This window comes from Cimex lectularius, unplaced genomic scaffold, assembly GCF_000648675.2.
Source record: "Cimex lectularius strain Harlan isolate CLEC.00 unplaced genomic scaffold, Clec_2.1 scaffold1, whole genome shotgun sequence".
Lineage (NCBI taxonomy): Eukaryota > Metazoa > Arthropoda > Insecta > Hemiptera > Cimicidae > Cimex > Cimex lectularius.
The window spans coordinates 444,350-466,493 of record NW_019392813.1 but is presented as its reverse complement, the minus strand read 5'-3'; the positions used below and the strand labels follow the sequence as shown (position 1 = coordinate 466,493).

The 22,144-nt window shown below is 34.6% G+C and overlaps 2 protein-coding genes across 2 annotated transcripts in view; one reads left to right on the top strand and one right to left on the bottom strand.

Annotated features, from left to right (window-relative positions):
• The first annotated feature begins 7,591 nt into the window (after positions 1–7,591).
• Positions 7,592–22,144, top strand: part of LOC106670436 (band 3 anion transport protein) — a 239,046-nt gene continuing 224,493 nt past the window's right edge. The window contains exon 1 of the mRNA XM_024228293.1: positions 7,592–7,963. The gene's annotated coding sequence lies outside the window, so the exon portion shown is untranslated. The remainder of the gene's footprint in view (positions 7,964–22,144) is intronic.
• LOC106670779 (ADP,ATP carrier protein 2) lies at positions 10,901–16,770 on the bottom strand. The gene is made up of 4 exons (XM_014401407.2): positions 16,435–16,770; positions 12,063–12,324; positions 11,648–11,882; positions 10,901–11,549 (listed from the first exon to the last, which is right to left on the bottom strand). The coding sequence occupies exons 1-4, from the start codon at positions 16,598–16,600 to the stop codon at positions 11,304–11,306; spliced, it is 909 nt and encodes a 302-aa protein (XP_014256893.1). The 5' UTR covers positions 16,601–16,770; the 3' UTR covers positions 10,901–11,303.

The following is a 22,144-nucleotide window of genomic DNA, read 5'->3' as shown; positions in this document are numbered from 1 at the left end:
CATAAAAATCTAACGTGAAAGAGGGAGTAGCATATTACAAAAACCAAATTTCTAAAAAAATCTCTTAAAAGAAGACCGTCATTAGCTGTAATAATTTAAAACGAAAGTAAATAAACTAATTTAAAAGGGAACCCAAACTCGAATTATTCATAGAATCTTTCACTTTATATTTTTACATTCTCAGACATCAAAATATAACACAGAATACATTCTGAGGTCTGCCTTTTACGATCCAAACTAATTTAGCCAGTCCAGTCCAAAATTCTTCGAACCTTTGCTCATACTCCCAGCTTTGTATCCAAACTTAATGACAACTTCAAATTCCTTTCGATGGAAGGAATGCTGCTCGTATGATTTAGACATGAGGCCTTTGATCTTGTGGCACCTGTGCATATTCTAAAAACTCTACAGCTTCCATTGACATATTTAACCATGAAATCCGATAGGTACTTACAAAGTACATATCAATACAACCTTCTCCCCACCCGCTATGTCAAAATGGGTGTGCCTCAAGGCACCATCCTTAGTCCTCTATTCAGTATACACTGCATGTCATTACTAACAGCCTTTATCCTCTGCAATACCACCTTTCCAATTTAGTACTATTTGGGACTTTACATGGACAAATGACTTACTTAGAAAACCTCCCCATACTCCAAACTATCCGAAGTCCAAAGAATCTAGTCACCCCAGTATGAAATCCTTAGAACCATTGCTCAAGCTTTCTTCGTATCTAACTACTAATCCACACATATATACAATATCCCATTTATCCTTAAAACTATAACAAGTCGAAACATATGCCACTATTAATTAAGCCTGTACCAAAACCAACGCAGAGAATCAATCCTGAGACACTTAAAGTGCCAATGGTCTTGTTATTTCCTCTGTCCTTGCAATATATTCTCTTTACTTGTTTGTTACATTATTATTTTCATTTATTTTGTACCAAGCTTTTTCTTCATTTTTTTCCTTTATAAGTCTAGTTCGGTTGTGATGTCTAAAGATGTAAAAACTACTGTAAAACGAACTGACCAATTCCTTGATCTTCAGCGGGGTTGTTCTTTCTCTGTATTTATTTACGAATACAGGCTGATGGTTTTTTAAAATACATAACATATAGATAAATTATAAAGTTATACATAAAATATTTAAAATATTGGAAACAGAATATATACACAATACAAAATATTATGTAAGATAAATAAATGGGGCAAAATTTAATTTAATTTTTATGGGAAGAATAACTAGCAGTTATTGTTGCAACTTTAAATAATGAAAAATTATGAGTTTTATGTTTACAGACATCGAACCTTATAGGTTATAATTATAAGTTATACATAAAGCATTTAAAATATTGGAAACATAGGATATATACACAATACAAAATATTATGTAAGATAAATAAAGGGGGGCAAAATTTAATTTAATTTTTATGGGAGAGAGTAACTAGCAGTTATTGTTGCAACATGAGGTACTTTAAATAATGAAAAATTATGAGTTTTATGTTTATAAACATCGAACCTTATAGGAAAATAGGTCAGGATTTGAAATTAATTTTTTTTTTAACAACACAGTCAGACCTAGTTCTTCTTGCCTCAATATTCAAAATTGACATTGTGAAATCATCGTTGTAATCAAAATTGTGGTTCAAAAACAAGTATCTAAGAAATCAATGTTGATTTGTTTCGATACTGCGGATTTGAGAGTAGTTAGGAGGCCAGATAATAGAGGAAAATTCAAGCATTGGATAAAAAGAGGTAGAGTATTACACTAGTAATATAAGGTCAGGTGACAAGGGGGGAACAATTGAAAACCTTAAGTTAATATTATGTAAATAGGAAAAAATGTATTTAAGAGTGAGTGAGTTTGGATGTTGAAATGACTTAGCTGTTGACAGCTCTTCAGTGGAAGGACGGATAAGACTGACGTCTGACCCTGAACAGCCAAAACCCAAGGTGGGTGATTCTCGCTGCCTGCCAGAAACACCTGATTTTGTGGGAAAAAAAATATACATACAAATTAATAAATTATGCAGTCTTGGTCTTACCCGTCCCACGGTTGAATTTAGGCTCCAAGGGTTGTCAACAGCTAGGTCATTTCAGCCCTCAATGCATCAATTTTTAAATTGAAACATACTCACACTCTCACTTATAAATACACACGATTCTCTTAGAGTAGTGGAGTACTCAATATTCCTCACCCTTTACACATATTATATATCTAACTAAACTAATTGTAGGGTAATGAGGTACTCGCTATTCCATAGGCCCTCTCACACTACATGCCTACACTAATAAATACATTCACTCTCAATTTTCATGACAAAACACAATATGAATATCTATAATTTTTTTTTTTTTTTAACTTAATGAGGGCATTTCAACTACGAGGTTAGATGTACTCTCGGGGTGTCGGTGTTTTTGAAAAAAAAAAAGCCCATTTGTAAGTATGTTGGGGTCGTATGCAGGGCTCCTGACTTTGAACCCAGGACCTTTACCTTACAGTGATGAGCCTAAGGTAAAAACTATACCGTTGGGGCCACCAACGCTGCTATTATATATAAATTACTGGCTTATTTTCTATATATTTTTTTAAGAATTTTACAGGTGAGAACCTGCTGTTGTCTTTTTAACCTTATAAGAATATACAATGAAAACAAACTAATTTAAATATGAACCAAGTTTTAATTATTTGCAGAAATTGGCAGTTTTGGTGTCCCTTCTTTTTAACTCAATATAGCTTCAATGTGCTTTAACAAGGTCAATTGAAATGAACTTTCCTTTATTTAACAAATAACTCCAAAAACTTTTGTATTATTGTTTTTAATAATGTACTAAATATTTGTTGAAATATACAAGTTCTTTCTCTTCTAAGAATATATTTTCCATTCCTGTACAATAAAAATTACTTAATATTATGGTGTAAAAGTCATCAGAAAAATACTCAATTGTCAGAACTTTCTTTGAAACACTGTTACTCGTCTTTTATTGACTGTAGAAACATTGGCTCAATTAATGAACTGGAATTAAACAAGTTGATTGGATGCATATTAACAACTTCAGTCCACTGATCTTTACACCAAACAAAATATCTCTGGATTTTCATCCATTCTTTTAATTCCATTTGTCTAATTCTTCCACATTTGTAATATAAATAACCAAACTTTTCTTTAAATATTTCCTACATCTGTGTATTGGTTATTTCCCAATATGACATATAGTAAATTGGTTCAATTGGTAATTTAAACTTTTTTATAACTACAAAAACATTAATATTATTTAATATTATTAATAAAAATAAATGTTCTTTCTCTACTTAGAGAATATTTATTTGAAGGAAAAAGATTATGTGGATTTGATAATTAGAATATATTTTCTATTCCTCTACAATAAAAAAACTAATAATTGAACAACTATAAATTATTTGATAAAATCAAAGATCACCATGGATCCTCTTGTCAAAAAGAAAGAAATATCTTGAATTGGTGTCTTGAGGAGGAAAGAAAAGGAAATTGTTAATGTCATTTGTAAAAACTTCAACCTTGCGAAGAAGCAGAACTTACTGTGCAGGGAAGCAAATCCCGTAGTCTTGTCCCTGCAATTCTGAAGGAAAAGATTAAAGCTTTAGAGAAGTGTTGAACACTTGGGGTATGCGTTTGGATAAGCAATGTGGGCAAAAAGTTTATAGGTATTGAGGAAAATTAATTTAAGTTTATAAGTGCAAGATTATTGAAAACTTAATATAGGAAGAAATCTCTTAGTTTAAGATCATAACTCATGAAGGAGTTCTTAGTGAAGTAAATACTTTATCTAATATATTAATAATATTATCTAATACAGGAATGAATTAGAGTTTGAAGGCGATGACCAGTTTAAGTCTAAGGAAAGTGAAAAAATGTGCTATAATAAGAGAATTACTAGGGATTTAATAAGAACTGCTTTCTTCAAACTGAATCAACTCGTTTTCTTCAGAGTGAAAAGCTAGTGTCAAAGAGAATGGCGACTTGAGAAGACAATTTTAATTATAATTTTTATCTAAGGTCTTGGTTGAGGTGAAAAGCTAGTGTCACAAGCGACATTTGAACCCATGACCTTCTGCTCAATAAGCCGCTGCTCAAACTACTTGAGCTATTGTGACTTTGATCCACTCTGACACAATGCCTCATCTAAACCTATGACTTTTCCAATTTTCCCTCTTTTTGCGATATTTTTAAATATTGTTTAATCAAGATTCGATTCTTGGCGACTTAAAAAGTGGCCATGAAGGAGCTCTTAGTGAAGTAAATACTTCTGTAATTATTATATGAATCCTCCATATATGTAGTCATAATTGACCTTATTAATTATTTAAATTAATTATACTTTTTATTAGAATTTAAAGGCAATGAGCAGATAAGTGTAAGAAAAGTGAAAAAAATAATGCTATAGTAAGAGAATAAATAAATTATTAGGGATTTAATAAGAATTCTAGTTTTCTGCAGAGTGAAAAAGTTAATTTCGAAGGCTTGGAAGACATGTTTAATAATAGAGCTCAGTTAGTCATGCCATATAAGGAAATTAACAATTTTAATTAATTATACTTTTTATCTAAGGTCTCGATTGAGATGAAAAAGATAGTATCACATGCGGGATTCGAACACTCGACCTTCTGCTCGATACGCTGCTGCTCTAACCTGAGCTATTGTTACTTCGATCCGCTCAGACACCAACTCCTCATTTCAACCTACAACCTTTCCAATTTTTCCATATTTTCAAATATTGTGTAATCAGGATTCCCAGTGACTTAAGCCTAGTACACACTGGGATTCTTCGTTCAGACTCTTTGTTGCAGAGCTGAGTCTGGGATTCATTTTCTTGCATCCGGGACGCTCCATGACGTGAGTCTTGAATCTGGTGTGTTGTGTTTTTGTGATTTTTTTTTTCAGGAGAAAGAAACCAGACATGTGGCTGAGTTAGTCTGAAAATATGAAGTTAGACTTAGAGAAAACGGAGAGTGATTGCTAGCCTGTCGGTAGCAGAAACTGGCACCCTAAAATTCGTCTCCTTTTTCGAAATGTGTGGTCCAACCATTTACATAAGACATTCGAAGTTGACTGGACTCATCCGAACAAAATTTTGGAACTTGGATCTCGGTGTGTCAAGAAGATTGTGTCCCATTTCCATCCTCTCAAACCTGTCCAAGCCCCCAGGAAGATTAGTCCAAGCACAAGTCTCCAGGCACTTGAACAGTCCCATCTTCTCAACCCCCTCCAATTTGGCTTCCGCCAAGGTTATTCCACCCAATCAGCACTAATAAAAATTACCAGTGACCTCCACTAAGCAATGGACCATGGAAAGTTACAATACTTGTCCTTCTTGATTTTTCCAAAGCCTTCGATTCTGTCCCTCACTCTTCTCTACTCTCTAAACTCGAACCTTTTTCCTTCTACACCAGGACCATCATTGGTTCCACTACTACCTTACCAATCGCCATCAAGCTGTCTCCCTTCCCAATGGCCTTACCTCCTCCTTCCTGCCCCTAAAATCTGGGGTGCCCCAAGGCTCTAGCATCTCTCCTATCCTTTTTTCCATTTATATCAATGACCTGCCGGACTCCATCCAGTCCTGTAACTATCACCTACATGCCGATGACTCCCAAATATACATATCTTTCCACCCTTCCAATCTTCACTCGGCCATTCTCAAGATCCAAAAAGACCTAAATTCCATCAATGAATGGGCACATAAAAATTCCCTAGTCCTCAATCCGACCAAATACTCCGCCATAATTATCGGGTCCAGACAACTCCTCAATTCCTCCCCTTCTGTTCTTCAGTTAAAAACCTAGGAGTAGTCTTTGACCAAAACCTTTCCTGGCATTCTCACATTTCCCAAATTTCCCGCCATTGCATTGCCTCCCTCAGCCTGTTTCTTCAGTCCTGGCTTCTCTTACCTTTCTCCACCCACAAACTCCTTGTATCTTCCCTTATACTTCCCTTCTTCGATTATAGCTGTGTGGCATACGGTGGTCTCTTGGAGGGGGGAACGCGCGATTGAAGTGTATTATGAATTGTTGCGTAATATTTATATACAACACCCCACAGGGATCCCAGGTGTCGGGGTTGTATTCCCAACTTTCCTGGCTATTCCCCTCCTTCCATGCACAGTATTTCCTAGGTTGCTTTTTCCAGTCCATCCACGCTCGTCGTCCTCCTTACATCATCCAATCCATCCAATTCAACTCTTCACATCACACTCGTAAGACCCGCTCATCCCCAATCGACCTTATCCTTCCGCAACATACAACCCATACCTTCGGAAGATCCTTTCTGATCTGAGCTCCTAAACTCTGGAACTCCCTTCCCCCTTCTATTCATCACGCTGCCTCATTTTCCTCCTTTAAATCACACCTGTATAATCACCTCCTCTCCCTCCAAGCAGAGACCTCACGTTAACATTCGTTAGTTTTGTTTAATATTCTCGTAATTTTCTCTTCTGGCCTGCCTTACTGGTATACATTGTGCCAAGATTTCTATCTTTTTTTACTTTTAATTTCATAGAAGGAAGTTCCTTTATTTATTTCATGTAAATTATTCTTAGGGGACACCAGTCCCAGAATAAAGTTATTTTTATTCTTCTTCTTATTCCGATCCTTGAACATCTCACGAATCCACCAACGTGGTGGCTTTTTGGTTAGCTCTTTTTTCACTCATTCTGAGAGTGTGACCTCGCTTGACATGGGTCAGACTCGAACTAGATGCGAAACGATTTTCAGAGCGACAATATTGCTGAGTAAAGACTCTGCGACATGTATCCGAGACAGAATTCCAGTGCGTACTAGGCTTTAAGAAGTGCCCATGGGGGAGCTGTTAGCGAAGTAAGTAGTTCTATAATTATTAAATGAATTATGAATATTATATGAATTATTAATCATACTTTTTATTAGAAATTGAAGGCAATGAGCAGATTATGTCTAAGGAAAGTAAGAGAATAAAGGAATTATTATGAGTTTAATAAGGACTCTAGTTTTCTGCGGAGTGAAAAATCTAGTGGCTCGGGAGAGATTTGAACCCACGACCTTCATCTTAATACTCTAACCACTTGAGCTATCACAACTTTGATCCACTCTAACACCAACTCCTCATCTCAACATACAACTTTTCCAATTTTCCCTCTTTTTACCATATTTTTAAACATCGTTTAATCAGGATTTGATAATCGTTGACTTATAAAGTGGCCATGGGGAGCTGTTAGCGAAGTAATTATTTCTGTAATTATTATATTAATCCATATACATACGTATGTAAATTCATCTCAAACAAGACCTTAGATAAAGACCAAATTTAACCCCTTAAATCAAAACAATTAATAAGGTTAATTATGATTACTAAATACATATATGGATTCATATAAATAACCAATTTTAAATAATTTAATAATGTTTAATTAAATATACTTACAAGACAGATGGCAGTTTGGGTGGTTTATATGGCTAGATATTGTACCTTTTGAAAACTTCTTGTTCTTAACGAATTAAATTGAGGAGGCAGAGAATTTTTACCTTTTTTTCTCAAATAGGCCCCAAATTATTTGTTTGCAATCAAATTTAAAATGTTGATAAATTATATTTAAAAAAAGATTAAATAACCCGAAAAATTGATTATGTACAATAAATCCAAGTGTATAAAGGCAGAGGCAGTGATTGTTAAGCTTTGCTTATTTTTTGACAAGTATAAAGTCTATTCAAATAATCCTTGAAAGCCATATGTTTCACTAAGTTTTTCTCTCTTTCTAATGTTGAATTCAATTCGTATCCCTTTCGTTAATTATCATTATCAACAGTTTTTAATTAGTTTTCGGCAATAATTAAAAATGTTCATTTATCAAGACATAATCGGTTTTTTCATTGTTAACATAAACAAGTACAAGTATAAGAACAAGAAATTTATTACGTAACTCCAGCCAACTCGTAGAGACTTTATGTAAGTAGTTTTATTCATTTTTTTTTAAATTATTGACTAATTTTCTTAAAAATGCATTGTTGTTATAATTACACATTCAAGCAAAAACAAAAATATCAATATCAAAACACATGAACAGCTGAATTGTTATCAGAACAATTTTCTTTCAAAATATTTACATTATTAATTGAAAAATTTTTATTTAATTAATTTTCTGATGATAGAAAGCTGACATATTAATTTTTGAAGTTACATTTTTTAAGGTTTAATTTTTAATTATCCATATTGGAAGCTACAACGGGTTAGTCGTTGACATGGCGCTCATCGCTATTAGCCATAGGTCCTGGGTTCGAATCCAGCAGCCCTGCGTTTGAACCCGACATACTTAGAAATGTTTTTTTTTTCTAAACACTGGCACTTTGAGGGTCCTGACATATTAATTTTTGAAGTTACATTTTTTAAGGTTTAATTTTTAATTATCCATATTGGAAGCTACAACGGGTTAGTCGTTGACTTGGCGCTCATCGCTATTAGCCATAGGTCCTGGGTTTGAATCCAGCAGCCCTGCGTTTGAACCCAACATACTTACAAATGTTTTTTTTTTCTAAACACTGGCACTTTGAGGGTCCTGACATATTAATTTTTGAAGTTACATTTTTTAAGGTTTAATTTTTAATTGTCCATATTGGAAGCTACAACGGGTTAGTCGTTGATATGGCGCTCATCGCTGTAAGCCGTAAGTTCTGGGTTTGAATCCAGCAGCCCTGCCCCCAACATAATTATAATGGTTTTTCTTTTAAACACTGGCACCTTGAGGGTTCATATAACCTCGTAATTCAAATACCCTCATTAAAAAAAGCTTTAAATTATATATTCAGTGATAATATAATTTAAATACTTTTGGGTTGTAATTGATTATTTATACTGTTCTTGAATAAGGACTTTCCAGGGTTTACAGTCATCTGATTTTGGTCCTACAAGAGTTCATTGTTCAGTCATCAATTTAGTTCTTGTCGCTCGAGTTTGGTGAGAGAATTCGTCTACTGGCTAATTATAGCCCTAAGCATTTTTTATGTTAAACTTTAAACTATATTTTAGAGAATCAGTTACAATTTTAGGCTAATATATGCGTGGTATGTAAAAATGTTGGTTTTTCCTCCTCGGAGTCAATGGTGACCAGTCAGTTTCTTCCACTGCGACCTTAAAGACCTACTGTAAAATTGACCCTTTTTTATTTCCAAGCCAAACAAACCCTTCAGGTTTAGCGCAGCCTGGTATTTCAATTTTCCCCCTTCTGTACGGCAAAATTTTCTATTCGCAGAAACTTTAAACAATGATTTGCAGGCAAGTCACCAGCACTACTTTTTAAGGTAGTTAGCTCTGTCCATGGTTCCTCTTCACTTATTTCTTTAGGCACCAATTCGCCTTTCCGGGCTAATTCCGATGTCTCGATGAGGGGTGCTGGCTTTAGTGTTATCTATGAGACCATGTGGAAAATATATTGTGATCAAATTTGTAACATTGAGTGTATTATTTCAATTAATTACACTTTTTATCTAGAGCCTAGTTTGAGATGAAAAAGTCACTAGCAGGATGATTTGAATCCTTTTCCATCTCAATCCGTCACTTCCATTGCTGGACTGAGCACGTAATGCATTGCCTTATTAATGTTGACATGCTAATTTTTTTAAAATGATTTTGCGTCATATTTTCCAAGGCTTTTGCCCACCATATTCTGATCTCTGTTGTTACATTCAGGTCACATTTTACTACTAACACCTTACAATTATTAGCTTTCTTGTTTCATCCATACTAACGTTTTGTCGAAACCCAAAACCAGCCTTCTACTTGAAATGAAATCTTGACTAAGTATTTGTAATAAAAAATCTGTAACACACATTGCATGTGATTATAGTGTTCAACATACTGACTGTGGAGTATACTGTATAACCAGCCAGTCCAATTTTTAATTGATTATAAAAAATTTTGTTCATTTTTTCATAGAATATACAATTTATGAAATTTTATTTTACTCTCTTACCTGACACAGCATCTAATTTCACTTCTTGGAGAGGATGACACAATGTGGTTTCTTAAATTTTTATTCATTGCACACAAAAGTTTGCATGTAGAATAAAAATTATTAATAACAAATACTAATTGACATCCAGTACCAATTAAATTTTAGTAAGAGTTGCTGTTGAAATTAGTGACAAATTTTTAAAACTAATTTTTATGATTAAATTTAAAAAATAAAAATAAAATTCAATCCCTTCTTGTTCAAATTTGCAGTTTGTTCATATTCGTGTATATTTAGCCAAGCTTTGTTTTTCAATCCTATAACATGGGATTTTATTAATAAAAAAGAGAGAAAAAAAATCAAATTTGGAAAATGTCATGAAAGTAGGAAATGAAAATGAGGAAGATATTTTATTAATGAAAAAAAGAAAAAGAAAAAAAGGATGTCATGAAATTAGGAAATGAAAATGAGGAAACTATATGAAATTTCTAATTTATCGCAAATTTACTAGACATGAGGCTATTATTGGGTTGTCCGGAAAATAATGCAGGATTTTAAGTTTTCATTAAAAAAAATCTATATAAAATATTCTGTTTACGTTTACAGGATTACTCATTTGTANAATTATTTTGATTAAAGAACATTGCTTTAAAGTAACTAGTTTCTTTTTTTTTGTTTAATACCAAAATCCTGCATTATTTTCCGGACAACCCAATAGAAGAAAATGTGACCACAATTTTAGAATTATGAATGTATATTAAAAAAATACACGATACAATATGTTGTGAACAGATATAACCAACTGTTTGCTTGGCATGAAATAAATCTATAATAAAAGAAGTCGTTCTTGTTTTTTAAAATTGAACATAGAAGAACACCACAAATCGATGTTTGATTAATATAAATGAAGAAAAAGGATTGTTAATAAAAACAACAAATTCTGTTTTGACCCCTTCAAGACAAAAAGGCAAAAACCTCAAGGTTTAACAAAGACAATAAATAACTTCACCTGAGGTTACAAACTTTTTGTTCAGTCCAGGGCGGTTCAAAACCTTTATTGTTTTTTGTTTTAATTGTGTCCAGTTGTCGAGTAACAGCTTTATTTAATTTCGATATAATAATTATATACACATTCGCTTCGTGTTGATCGCAGTTCACAGTTTGTTTTTCCTAATTTTTTTACTTTTTCTCTTTTTTTTTTCCTTACTCAAAAACTACAGAGTAACACCTAAATCGTGTGGGGCCCCCTCATCGGGGCTGGTTTCGTTTTGGCGCAAGGTGGAATGCTAAATCAATGTTACAGATGAAGAGGGGGTAGAATGCTGACACACGACAATGACTTTAGAAGATGAAGTTCTTGATTTCATCATAAAGTACAAGTACGAGAGCACCGCCAGTGCCTCTGAGGACATTGGAGAAAGCTCCCTTGAAGAAAGCTTTGGGTCCTTCTTGCTTAGCAATAACACCCCAGCAGTGGATGGTATTCTTGTAAACGACATCAGCTTTTGCACGGCCAGACTGCATCATCATCCTCCTCCTAACAGTGTCAAATGGATAGGAAATAATACCAGCCATAGTCGTGACCACCTGTAACAAAATTTTTATTTTGAGTTATTGATAAAGTTGAAATTTCTTGAGTGAGAAGTAGGTCAATTAATACTGTCAAACACAGTTGAAGATCTTACCTGTGCGATACCCCATGAAATAAAGAAACCAGCTTTTTTAGGATCGGGGAGCATTCCCTTAGCTGTGTCAAAGCAGCCGAAGTAAGATGCTCTGTAAATGATGATACCCTGGACTGAGACGCCAAATCCTCTGTAGAGACCGACGAGACCGTCCTTCTTGAAGACTTTAGTTAAGCAGTCACCGAGACCTTTGAATTCACGCTGTCCGTCACCCTTTCCAACATCAGCTGCTAACCTGTAAACATTTAAAAACAAGTTTACTACAAGCTATCAGTCTAATCCCTTAAAACAGAAGAGTTTGCTAAAATACATTTGCTATAACACTGCAAAAATAAGAAATGTTCCTTAAACAAATTTATATAAATGATAAGATTCTGCATATCATCTAATTTAAAAGAAGGGTTTTTTGGTTTACCTGGTACGGGCGAAGTCAAGCGGGTAGACGAAGCAAAGAGAAGTGGCACCAGCAGCACCACCAGAGGCGAGATTTCCAGCAAAATAGCGCCAGAACTGTGTGTTCTTGTCAACTCCTCCCAAGAAGACTTGCTTGTATTTGTCCTTGAAAGCGAAGTTGAGGGCCTGGGTCGGGAAGTAACGGATGACATTAGCCATGTTACCTCTCCAGTATGCGAGGACTCCCTGTTCTTTCGGAATACGGACGAAGCAGTCGATCATACCTGACAAATTAAATATAAATTAATAACTTGGCAACTTCTCTATACTCTCTGACTAGAATTTTGAGTCTTTATTACTAACAAATTCTTTTATTTGTTTTTGAAAAATCGAAATTTATTTCTAACAAATTAACAAAAAAGAAGAAGCATTTTCTAACGGTTTTTATCAATACATTTTATATGTTGTAAAATGTCCAGATTGCCTGAATGGTTGTTGGTAGACGATAAGTCTGGAGAATAGGGAAGTTGAGGCAGAACCTCATAACTATGATCTGACAGTTTTCATGTTGTCACATGTGAGACTTGGAGCTGAGCAATGTAGTGTAACAGAATTGTCTTTTTCTGGTGAAGATGCTATAATAATGCCAATTTTATCTATTGTTTCAATTTGAGAGCGATACATTTTAAAATTGTTTCGCCAGGATTCAAGGAGCTGTGAAGGATCAGCGCAAATGAATCCCACCCACCAAGAAGTCACTTTTTTATGAATGGGGGGGATTTTAAAAATGTGGTGCTGCTTGCCAGAATGTCTGCTGTTATCGTAAAGAATCCTCTTTTCATCACAAGTAACAATTCCACAAAGGTTCGTTTCTGTTTTGGCAAAGAGGTGTTGCACCAACTTCATAATGATTTTTTTTTTGCTTTCATTTAATGCATGATGAACCCAAATTTCGAGCTTTTCACATTTCCAATTGCCTTAAGATGGTCGATTTGCTAACTGAAAGATTATCTGAAAGTTTGAGAACAGTTGTTATGGGATTTACATAGATAGATTATAAAGGAGTCGGCCTCTTTACGACCTGTGTACCGTGACCAGTATTGGACTATTGTGCATCTCCATTTTTTTAAATATTTTAAATCTAGAGCTCCTTGCTAAGCATAAGGCTTTATACCAGATCCCAAAGCTTTTTCAAAGGCTCCTGTTTGTATCTTTCAGGCCACGGATTTTCCTCTCCCAGGATTAATAATCTCATGCCTACATAGGCCTTCGCACCACAGAGGACGTTTTCTGCTATTTCTTCTTCTTCTTCTTGGCAATATGTGCAGTGTGCAGTTAGCAGTCCAACTATTACTCTAGTCCAAGCACTTTCTGCGATGGTCCTTTGATAGGTTCTGGGATTTACTTTAACCAAAGCTCGCAACCTTAACAGGAAGAAATCCTTCCACGACCTTTGTCTTCAAGGAAAGTGTCTCTCTTGAAATTTTTTAAACCATCTCTGATGTTTCTCTCACCCATATTGCCATCGCTACAGACTTCATTAATGTTTCTGGTTGTTTGGGCACCATTCAGACCGAGTTTAAACTCATAAAACGAAATTAGGTAAAAAGCATGTGTTGAAATCTTACTAAAGGCTCAATATTTCCAAGTAACAAAATGCTACAGAGGTTTTTATTTGGAAAAGGATTAAAAAGTGTTGACATTTGTACAAAATAAAAATCCATCAAACAGTTTATTATAGAGGGGTAATTGAAAGAAAACATGAAAACCTGCATTAATTTCCGGGCATCCCAAGACATCTTCATTTTTAAATTTTTTATTTGTAACAAATTCATATTAGTATATATTACAAATGTGATTGTCACAGCACACTATTGCCAAATTTCCACCTTGGAGTACAAATGCCATTAGAAACCAGCCAATTCAGACACTCAGTGTGAGGGATGTGTGAGGGGGCAAGAGGATGATTGGTATTTCAATTTCCCCTTACCATATGGGAAAAATTTTTATTCCTAGAAACGTTGCACATCATGACTTCCGTGCTGGTAACAAGCAATGAGCATGTTAGGTTTTTTGCAGTTCCTCTTTATTTATTTCCTTAGGCGTCAAATTCACCTTCCCAAAGAGGCTGTAATGTTTCCAGGCTAGTACTATGCAGTCACAAAAGAAAATTCCAATATCTTTGATTTTTCATGACATAGTCAGCATGTTTCTGTATCAGTTGTGATAATTAACTAAACAGTGACCAGTATAAAGATCTATTATTTTCCTTCCTTGTCTAATAAGAGCGAGGTAGATTTTTGTTTTCCTGATAGACTTACTAAGGAATTTCTTTTTCACCTAGTGCATTCATCAGCCCTATCTTTCCTCAAGCAGTAGTAAAACCTAGAAGATTATGTATTTAAGGATGTTTTATGAGTGCGTTTTTTTTGTAAATAGGCGTGTGTGTATATGCTTTTATGTTTTATTTAACCGGTTTTGATCGGAGAGTGAAGAATTATTAATATTTTCAATTTTTTACCATTACTATCTTTACTCGTGCAGTAGTAAAACCTATGAGATTAGTATTTAAAGATTTTTTTTTTAAACAGTGTATATGCTTTTATTTAACCGGTTTTGATCCAAGAGTGATGAATTATTATTTTCAATTTTTTACCATTACTATCTTTACTCGTGCAGTAGTAAAGCCTATGAGATTATGTATTAAGTTTTTTTTTTTTTTATAGTGTATATGCTTTTATTTTTTATTTAACCAGTTTTGATCTGAGAGTGAAGAATTATTAATATTTTCATTTTTTTACCATTACTATCTTTACTCATGCAGTAGTAAAACCTGTGAGATTATGTATTTAGTTTTTTTTTTTAATAGTGTATATGCTTTTATTTTTTATTTAACCAGTTTTGATCTGAGAGTGAAGAATTATTAATGCTTTCAATTTTTTATACTCAAGTAGCAGTAAAACCTATGAGATTGTGTATTTAAAGGTGTTTTAGTTTTTTAAATAGGAGTGTAGATATTTATCCAGTTTGATCCGAGAGTGAAGAATTAGTAATGCTGTTAATTTTTTTTACCATTACTACCTTCACTCGAGTAGTAGTAAAACCTATGAGATTATGTATTTAAAGATGTTTTATGGGACCGTTTTTATTTTTTTCAAATAGCGTGTAGATGCTTTTATTTTGTATGTATCCGGTTTGATCGGAGAGTGAAGAATTAGTAATGCTGCCAATTTTTTACCATTACTCCCTTTACTCGAGTAGTAGTAAAACCTATGAGTATGTTTTTAAGGGTGTTTTATGGGAGGTTTTTTTTTTTAAAAAGTGTGTCTGAGAGTGGAGAATTGGTGTTGCTGCAAATATTTTACCATTACTAACTTCATTCGAATTATAGGTAGAACCTATGAGATTATTAATTGAAGTGTGGGGTGTTTTATTTATATATATATACTTATATATTTTAATAGGCGTGCAGATATTTTTTTTATTTTTGTAAAAAATCTGCCGGCGCCTCAATGGTTAATGACACATATTTTACGTTGACGTCAGGGTGCCAAGGTCGAACCGGTCGAGACCTCCTCGAGGTGGGTAAAGGCAAAGTTTTATCAATTATAAAAAGTGAATCTACGTACTCGCCCCACCTTCATAATTTCTAATGTGGCAAAGGTCATCTCGCCATGCCGTTTCGTTTACTCGGCGAGCCTCTTCTGCTAAATAACTTGAAGAAAAGTACTTTTTCTGGTGTTACTGTCATACGAGTAACTTTTATTTCCCACCATGGTACATTGTGGAGGAAATGGCCAATTACGGCTGAGGGCCCTTGAACAAGCGCCTATGGTAGGTTTTTCATTTTATGATTTTCTTCTGTAAACCCTCTGAAGAAAATGCAGAAGAATGGATTTTTTTTAAAAGTCGACCCGGCGTAATTGAAACGATGCCCCTGGCAAAGGCTGCAGAAAGGCCGGGCGCCATTTTGGCACCTTCACCACGTGTCGGCCGACCTTGAGACGAGATGGATCCATACCAAGATCTAAATCCATCTTTTGGAGCTTGGCTCCGATTTCGAAAGAATCCTCTCCCGACTATATTTAATTGCAGGCTTTTTTCACAAAATGGAGCACGTCACGGTTACGCAAGGGATTTTCTGCAGGCCGAAGGGCGCATGCGCACCGGGTGGGAATTTCCGTCCTTTCTGTAAGGCGTGGACCCGGTACCACGTTTTCTTCCAGGCATGGTTTTAAGAAAAAAGACGGGAAAACCGGTTAAAAAAAAGTTTACTTGGCAGAAAATTAACAGGAAGGCTTCTGTCGTGTCCCTCTTGACGAAACCGATAATCGGCGTCAAGTGGGTCAACCGGCGAGCCCGGATTCTACTCAAAACAGACAAAATCAGCGTACCCTTGTACCGTTGTTCCGGGGAGATCTGGGTGGAGATGTGTTGGACCTGGAGGAGAAGCTTGACTCGTTCTATCGGAGCTACGGTCGTCTTGGAGATAGCCGCTGCGACACCTCCGGCGACGAAATCCTTTGCGAAGGAGACTGGATCAGTTATTGCCGGCTGCATTTTCCTGGATTATTGTATTGGTCTCTCAGAAGAAATTGGTGTTAGAAGAACGAGGCAAACTCTCCGACAGTCTGTGCAGGAAAGGACACCTAAACCAAGTGGGGGATCAATAGCGGCTCCTATCGGTACTCGACGTGGCTCCCCCACTTCTTCAGCAGAAAAACGGGAATATTCCCTTCGAGAATTTTACCTACTTAGGCGAGCTGCAGTCGAACTACTGCCTGCACGACTGATTATGTGCTCTTTTCCCCTTTTCTCATGTCACAGGAGGATGAGGCATGAAGCAATATACCGTCTTAAGCAACCTGTACCTTTGAAAAACCTATAATTCCTCACATGAAGCCTAATGCACTAAACATTCTTTGATTAAAAAAAAAAACAAGAAGAAGAAAAAATTCTACTTTGGACACCGAGATCTGTTTTCCATGCATCAGACCCCCTCTCAACTTACAAAGAATTTTTCTTAATCTCCATTATGTACACGGCTATTGGTTAAACCAACTCTTAAAAACGAAATATTATTTTTTATTCATACATTATACTATTTTATCCATAATTTTTCAACTGAAACTCCACGAAATACTTTTGGTGATAAAACGGGGAAATCGAGCTGCCGGTGTACGTTGGCTAGGCTGAGACCTTGATGCAGAGCGCCGACTCCACGTCTGAGTTTCACATTTATAATTGCATGGTAGTCGGTATTTTAGACAAATCTCTTTTTATTTTTTTATTTTTTATTTATTTAAACCATTTCTTTAAAGTAGAACGAAAGCATCGGGACTTTTCAGTCTGACGGGTTGTCTGGAATGTCAGACACCACTCGGGTCAGGCATCGATCCTATGGCCAAGAGTTACATTGTGCTTTATATTTGGCCTGGATTGAATATTTCAACAAATTTCCAACTTAGACCATTCCCAATTTTAAAAGCCAAGGATGTCCCCGACTTGCTTAGGTGCATCTAATCGAACCGACACATTGAAATAATTATTCCATTAATTAACTTTATTAACTAACCAAAATATATTTCCTCATGGGGTATTCAAATATAAAAAGGGAAACACAATTTTGTCTTCAATACTTTTGAAATTTTGACAAGATCGAACAAACATAATCATGTTAGAAATATATATGCTGATTTTTTTTTGTCGAATGGACAATCTCGTTAAAAAAAATCTTTGAAAAGCATTGACCATATCCATATATCTCGGCTGGATTGAATTTTTCAAATTTCCAACTTTGTCCATTCTCAATTTTATCATTTAAATTAAAAATTGGTGAAGTCCAAGGAGGCCCCAGACTGGCTTAGGTGCATCAAATCGGGCAACATGGAACTACATTAATTAACTTCATTAACTAACCAGGATATATTTTCCCATGAGATATTCAAATATAATCATGATTTCAGGAAACACTTTTTGTCTTCAATACTTTTGAAATTTTGACAAGATGAAACTAAAATAAGCATGTTAGAAATATATATGCCGATTTTTTTTTGTCGAAATGGACAGTCCCGTTCGAAAAACCTTTCTTTTACATTGACCATATCCAAATATCTAGGCTGGATTGAATATTTCAAATTTTCAACCTTGTCCATCTCAATTTTATCACGTAAATTGAAAATTGTGAAGTCCAAGGGGGCCCCAGACTGGCTTAGGTGCATCGAATCGAGCAACATGGAATTCAGTTAATTAACCTCATTAAATAATCCTCAGCAGAACGAAGATATAGTTTCCCATGAGATATTCAAATATGAGGAAACACTTTTTATTTTCAATACTTTGGAAATTTTGACACGATCGAACTACAATAAGCGTGCTAGAAATATATATGTCGGGTTTTTGTAGAAATGGAGTCTCCTTCGAAAAACTTTCGGCCACAAGTTTTAAATTGACCATATCCATATATTTTGGCTGGATTGATTTTTCAAACTTCCAACTTTGTCCATTCTCAATTTTATCACGTAAATTGAAAATTGGTGAAGTCCAAGGAGCCCCAGGCTGGCTTAGGTGCATCGAATCGGACAACATGGAGCTACATTAATTAACTTTACTAACTAACCAAAATATATTTCATCATGGGGTATTCAAATATAATCAGGAAGCACATTTTTGTCTTCAATAATTTTGAAATTTTGACAAGATCGAACAAACATAATCATGTTAGAGATATATTTGCCGATTTTTTTTGTCGAAATAGACATCCTCATTCAAAAAACCTTTGACCTAGTTTTACATTGACCATATATATATTTCTGGGCTTGATTGAATATTTCAAATTTCTAACTTTGACTATCCTCAATTTTATCGTGTAAACTGAAAATTGGTGAAAGCCTAGGATGCCTCGGACTGACATCGAATCGAACTGACATTGAAATAAAATTAGTTTGTTAAATAACTTCAATAACTAATTCTCTCAGTTCATTGATATTTTTTTTACTAATAAACCTAATTAAATATCTATTGGCAGAAGGAAGAAATATTTTCTGATGGGATATTCAAATATCATCAGAAAACATTTTTTTTTTATCTTTAGCAGTTTAAAGTTTTGACACGATCAAACTAAAGTAGGTCATAATAATAATAATACTTATTACAAAAACGAAAAGTTATAAACATTACATAATATATAATTTTTTTTTTTTGCCTTATGATCTTTGCATATTAGCCATGACGAATTCTTATATATGTTGTTCAAATTGGGGGTTATCGGGAAAAAAGGGCCAGAGGCGACGGTGGGAATCGAACCCACGACCGCGGCGTGAGAGTCTCTCATGCTAACCACTCGGCTACCGCGGTCCCCAATATATAAATTAAAGTAAAATTACGGCATGGAGGGTCCGTCTGCCGGAGGTCGATTTTCATTTGACTTAAATTTTTGGTCGATACAGAGAAAAAAAGTACAAAAAAAAAATTGATCCTTAAATAAATATTACAATTGATAATTTAATTTTTAATAATTACATTAATTACTAACATACATTATAAACAATAATTTTTGTTCTTCGTTTAATTTACAATAAGTATAGATATATAAATTATTTGGGCCAGCAATTTAGAATGACAAGTCTTTAAAATATTCAAAAATTAAATTCTAATATTAACTCTTGACGATAGGGTCAGACGTGGCGCGCGTATTTGATTAAATTTTTGTAATCATTAAGCAGTAAGTCAATAACCTGTGTCACATTCAATTTAGCAAAATTTAGATGCAGACTATGTAATATGTCTAACCATCCCTGAAGTAGGTGTGTTAGACATATTATAAGCACGTTTTTGTCGAATTTGACAGTTTCGGTGTTAAAAGCGTTAAATAGTGGAAAGACAAACAAAAGAACCTACCATATATCAAAACTTGGGAGGGCCTTAATTTATCTACTTCTTTTCTTCTGATAAAACAATGTAATATATTCACATTTCGCCTCGAAATTACGCTGAAAAACCTTTGGCCATGTTTTATATTGAGAATATATCTGGCTTGGCTGGAATATTTTCACCAGTTTGACCATTACAACATTTTGTCTTATAAAACCGAAAATTGGTTACAGCCATTAAACTTGGTCTGGTAGGAGGAAGACATTTTCAACCATAGATTATTTAAATATTATCAGGAGATCCTTTTTCTTGTATATTTTCCTTGGCTGTTGTGAAGATATGATTTGTCTAGGGTTTTAATTTCCTAGGTGTTTTTGTTAAAATGAAAACTAAGCATTATCACGAAAGATTTTTTGTTATCTTCAACACTTTAGAAACAGACGAACCCAAAATAGGCAATATCTAAAAGGATAGTTCTATTCACCGATGATAAATTGATATATGTACTCTACCGTGACCATTTTTACAAAAATAGGCGTGTTAGAAATTTATACGCTGATTTTTGAATTGGACGATGGATACAGGCCTGTACGATCGTGGAAAAACAAACAAACAACTCACGAACATACCAAATATCAATACTTGGGAAGGTCCTAACTCATTTGATTATTGATTCTTCTGATCAGACACTGTAAAAATTTAAAACTTCGCCGTGAAATTGTACTGAAAAACCCTTTTTTGAGAACGAAAACTTGAAAAAGAATAAATCAAAATATATAGACCACTCCAATTTCAACAATCTGTCAGATTTAGTACTCTCGCTTTTTAACTTATGAGCTTAATTATAAATCTATTAGGTTAGAAGAAACATTTCCTTCTTAATATTTATTTGGGATTTTCTTCAACTTCTAATTCAACCGCATTCAAAACAGTAAATTTTGAATTTTGTCGAACGATTCAAAAAATTTCATCATCTAAAATGAGCCGGACTTTTCCGCCGAGATTGATGTTGCCGAGTCTGAAGGGTCGACAAGTAAAGCCATTGTCGTGAGAAGATTGGTGCGTTAGGTGCCACCGTTGACCACTAGACTGTGAACATTTTTTCTTGAACCTTTTTTTTTGTGTGGGCCCTGGAAGATCATGAACTATGTTGAAAACTGGTCACAAAAGATTAATTTAAAAAAAATTCCGGCTGTAGAAGTTAAATTCAAGATGGCTCTACATCGATCAATAAACTGTATTAATCAATATAGGCGGTTTACCTGCAAAATTAAATCACCACCACAACACCACTGATTCTCCATTCAGGTTCTCTGATGAAGGGTTGTAAGATTTAACAAGATTACAGTCGTAATATATAGTTTGGTCGTTTTGGATCAATTGGTCTGCCTATTCTTGCTGTTTTGGTTTGTCAATAGCAAAGTTGGGCAGACCCAAAAGAATTTCTTACTCTGGTCTATGGGGTGATAAACCTTCAATTTCTTCCTGATCATTTCGGTCATTCCTCATTGTGCTGCTGACGTTCATATTGCGGCATTTCGTCATTTTCAGTCGGCTTGCGTTATTTTATGATTTTTTTTATTCCTTCCAGTAGTTCTTGTAACCGACCCAGAGAAGATAGCCTAAGACGATAAAGACCAAATTACAAATTCAAAATGATGAATGACCAAACAGGTTCATCACGGATGACCTCAAGTACTTTGAATGTTTTACAAAAGGCCACCTAAGAATCTCATTTCTGATTGAATATCGCCAGAAAGGGAGAAATTTGACATGCGTCCAAATTCTCTTTAAGCCTTTGGCGAGTTTTCAAAAATGGCCACAAATTTCCTTTGGATGAATTGTTTTTTTAATAGTGTAGTCAGTGCTGTGGAAACAATAGCAATGAGACCGTTTAGGGTTTTCTAAACAATTTGTTTAATTCAAACAATTAATTGTAACAAAGACGTTAAAACAATAATAAAGTGTATTTTAAATGGTAATTTTTATAATAGTACTTCTCTTGGTTGAATTGGATCGGACTAACTTGTTTATTTGACGAACCTTCCCTATTTCACGAAATATTAAACAAAAAAAATTCTGTTTATTCTCGCAAACTTTCAGCCAAATTTTAAATTTTCCTTTTGGATTGAATTAATCACCTAGAGTAATCAATTTGAAAAACCGTCGATCTTTTTGATTCGGTATCAAGCCTTAGGCTGGATTTTTTTGGAATAACGAGCCTTCAGCGTA

Excerpts from the sequence above, each read along its gene's own strand:
- LOC106670779 (XM_014401407.2), bottom strand. The coding sequence starts at position 16,600 with ATGCAGCCGGCAATAACTGATCCAGTCTCCTTCGCAAAGGATTTCGTC. Across the intron at positions 12,325-16,434 it reads CCCGGAACAACGGTACAAGG|GTATGATCGACTGCTTCGTC; the intron begins GTACGCTGATTT and ends TTAATTTGTCAG. Across the intron at positions 11,550-11,647 it reads TTTCATGGGGTATCGCACAG|GTGGTCACGACTATGGCTGG; the intron begins GTAAGATCTTCA and ends ATTTTGTTACAG.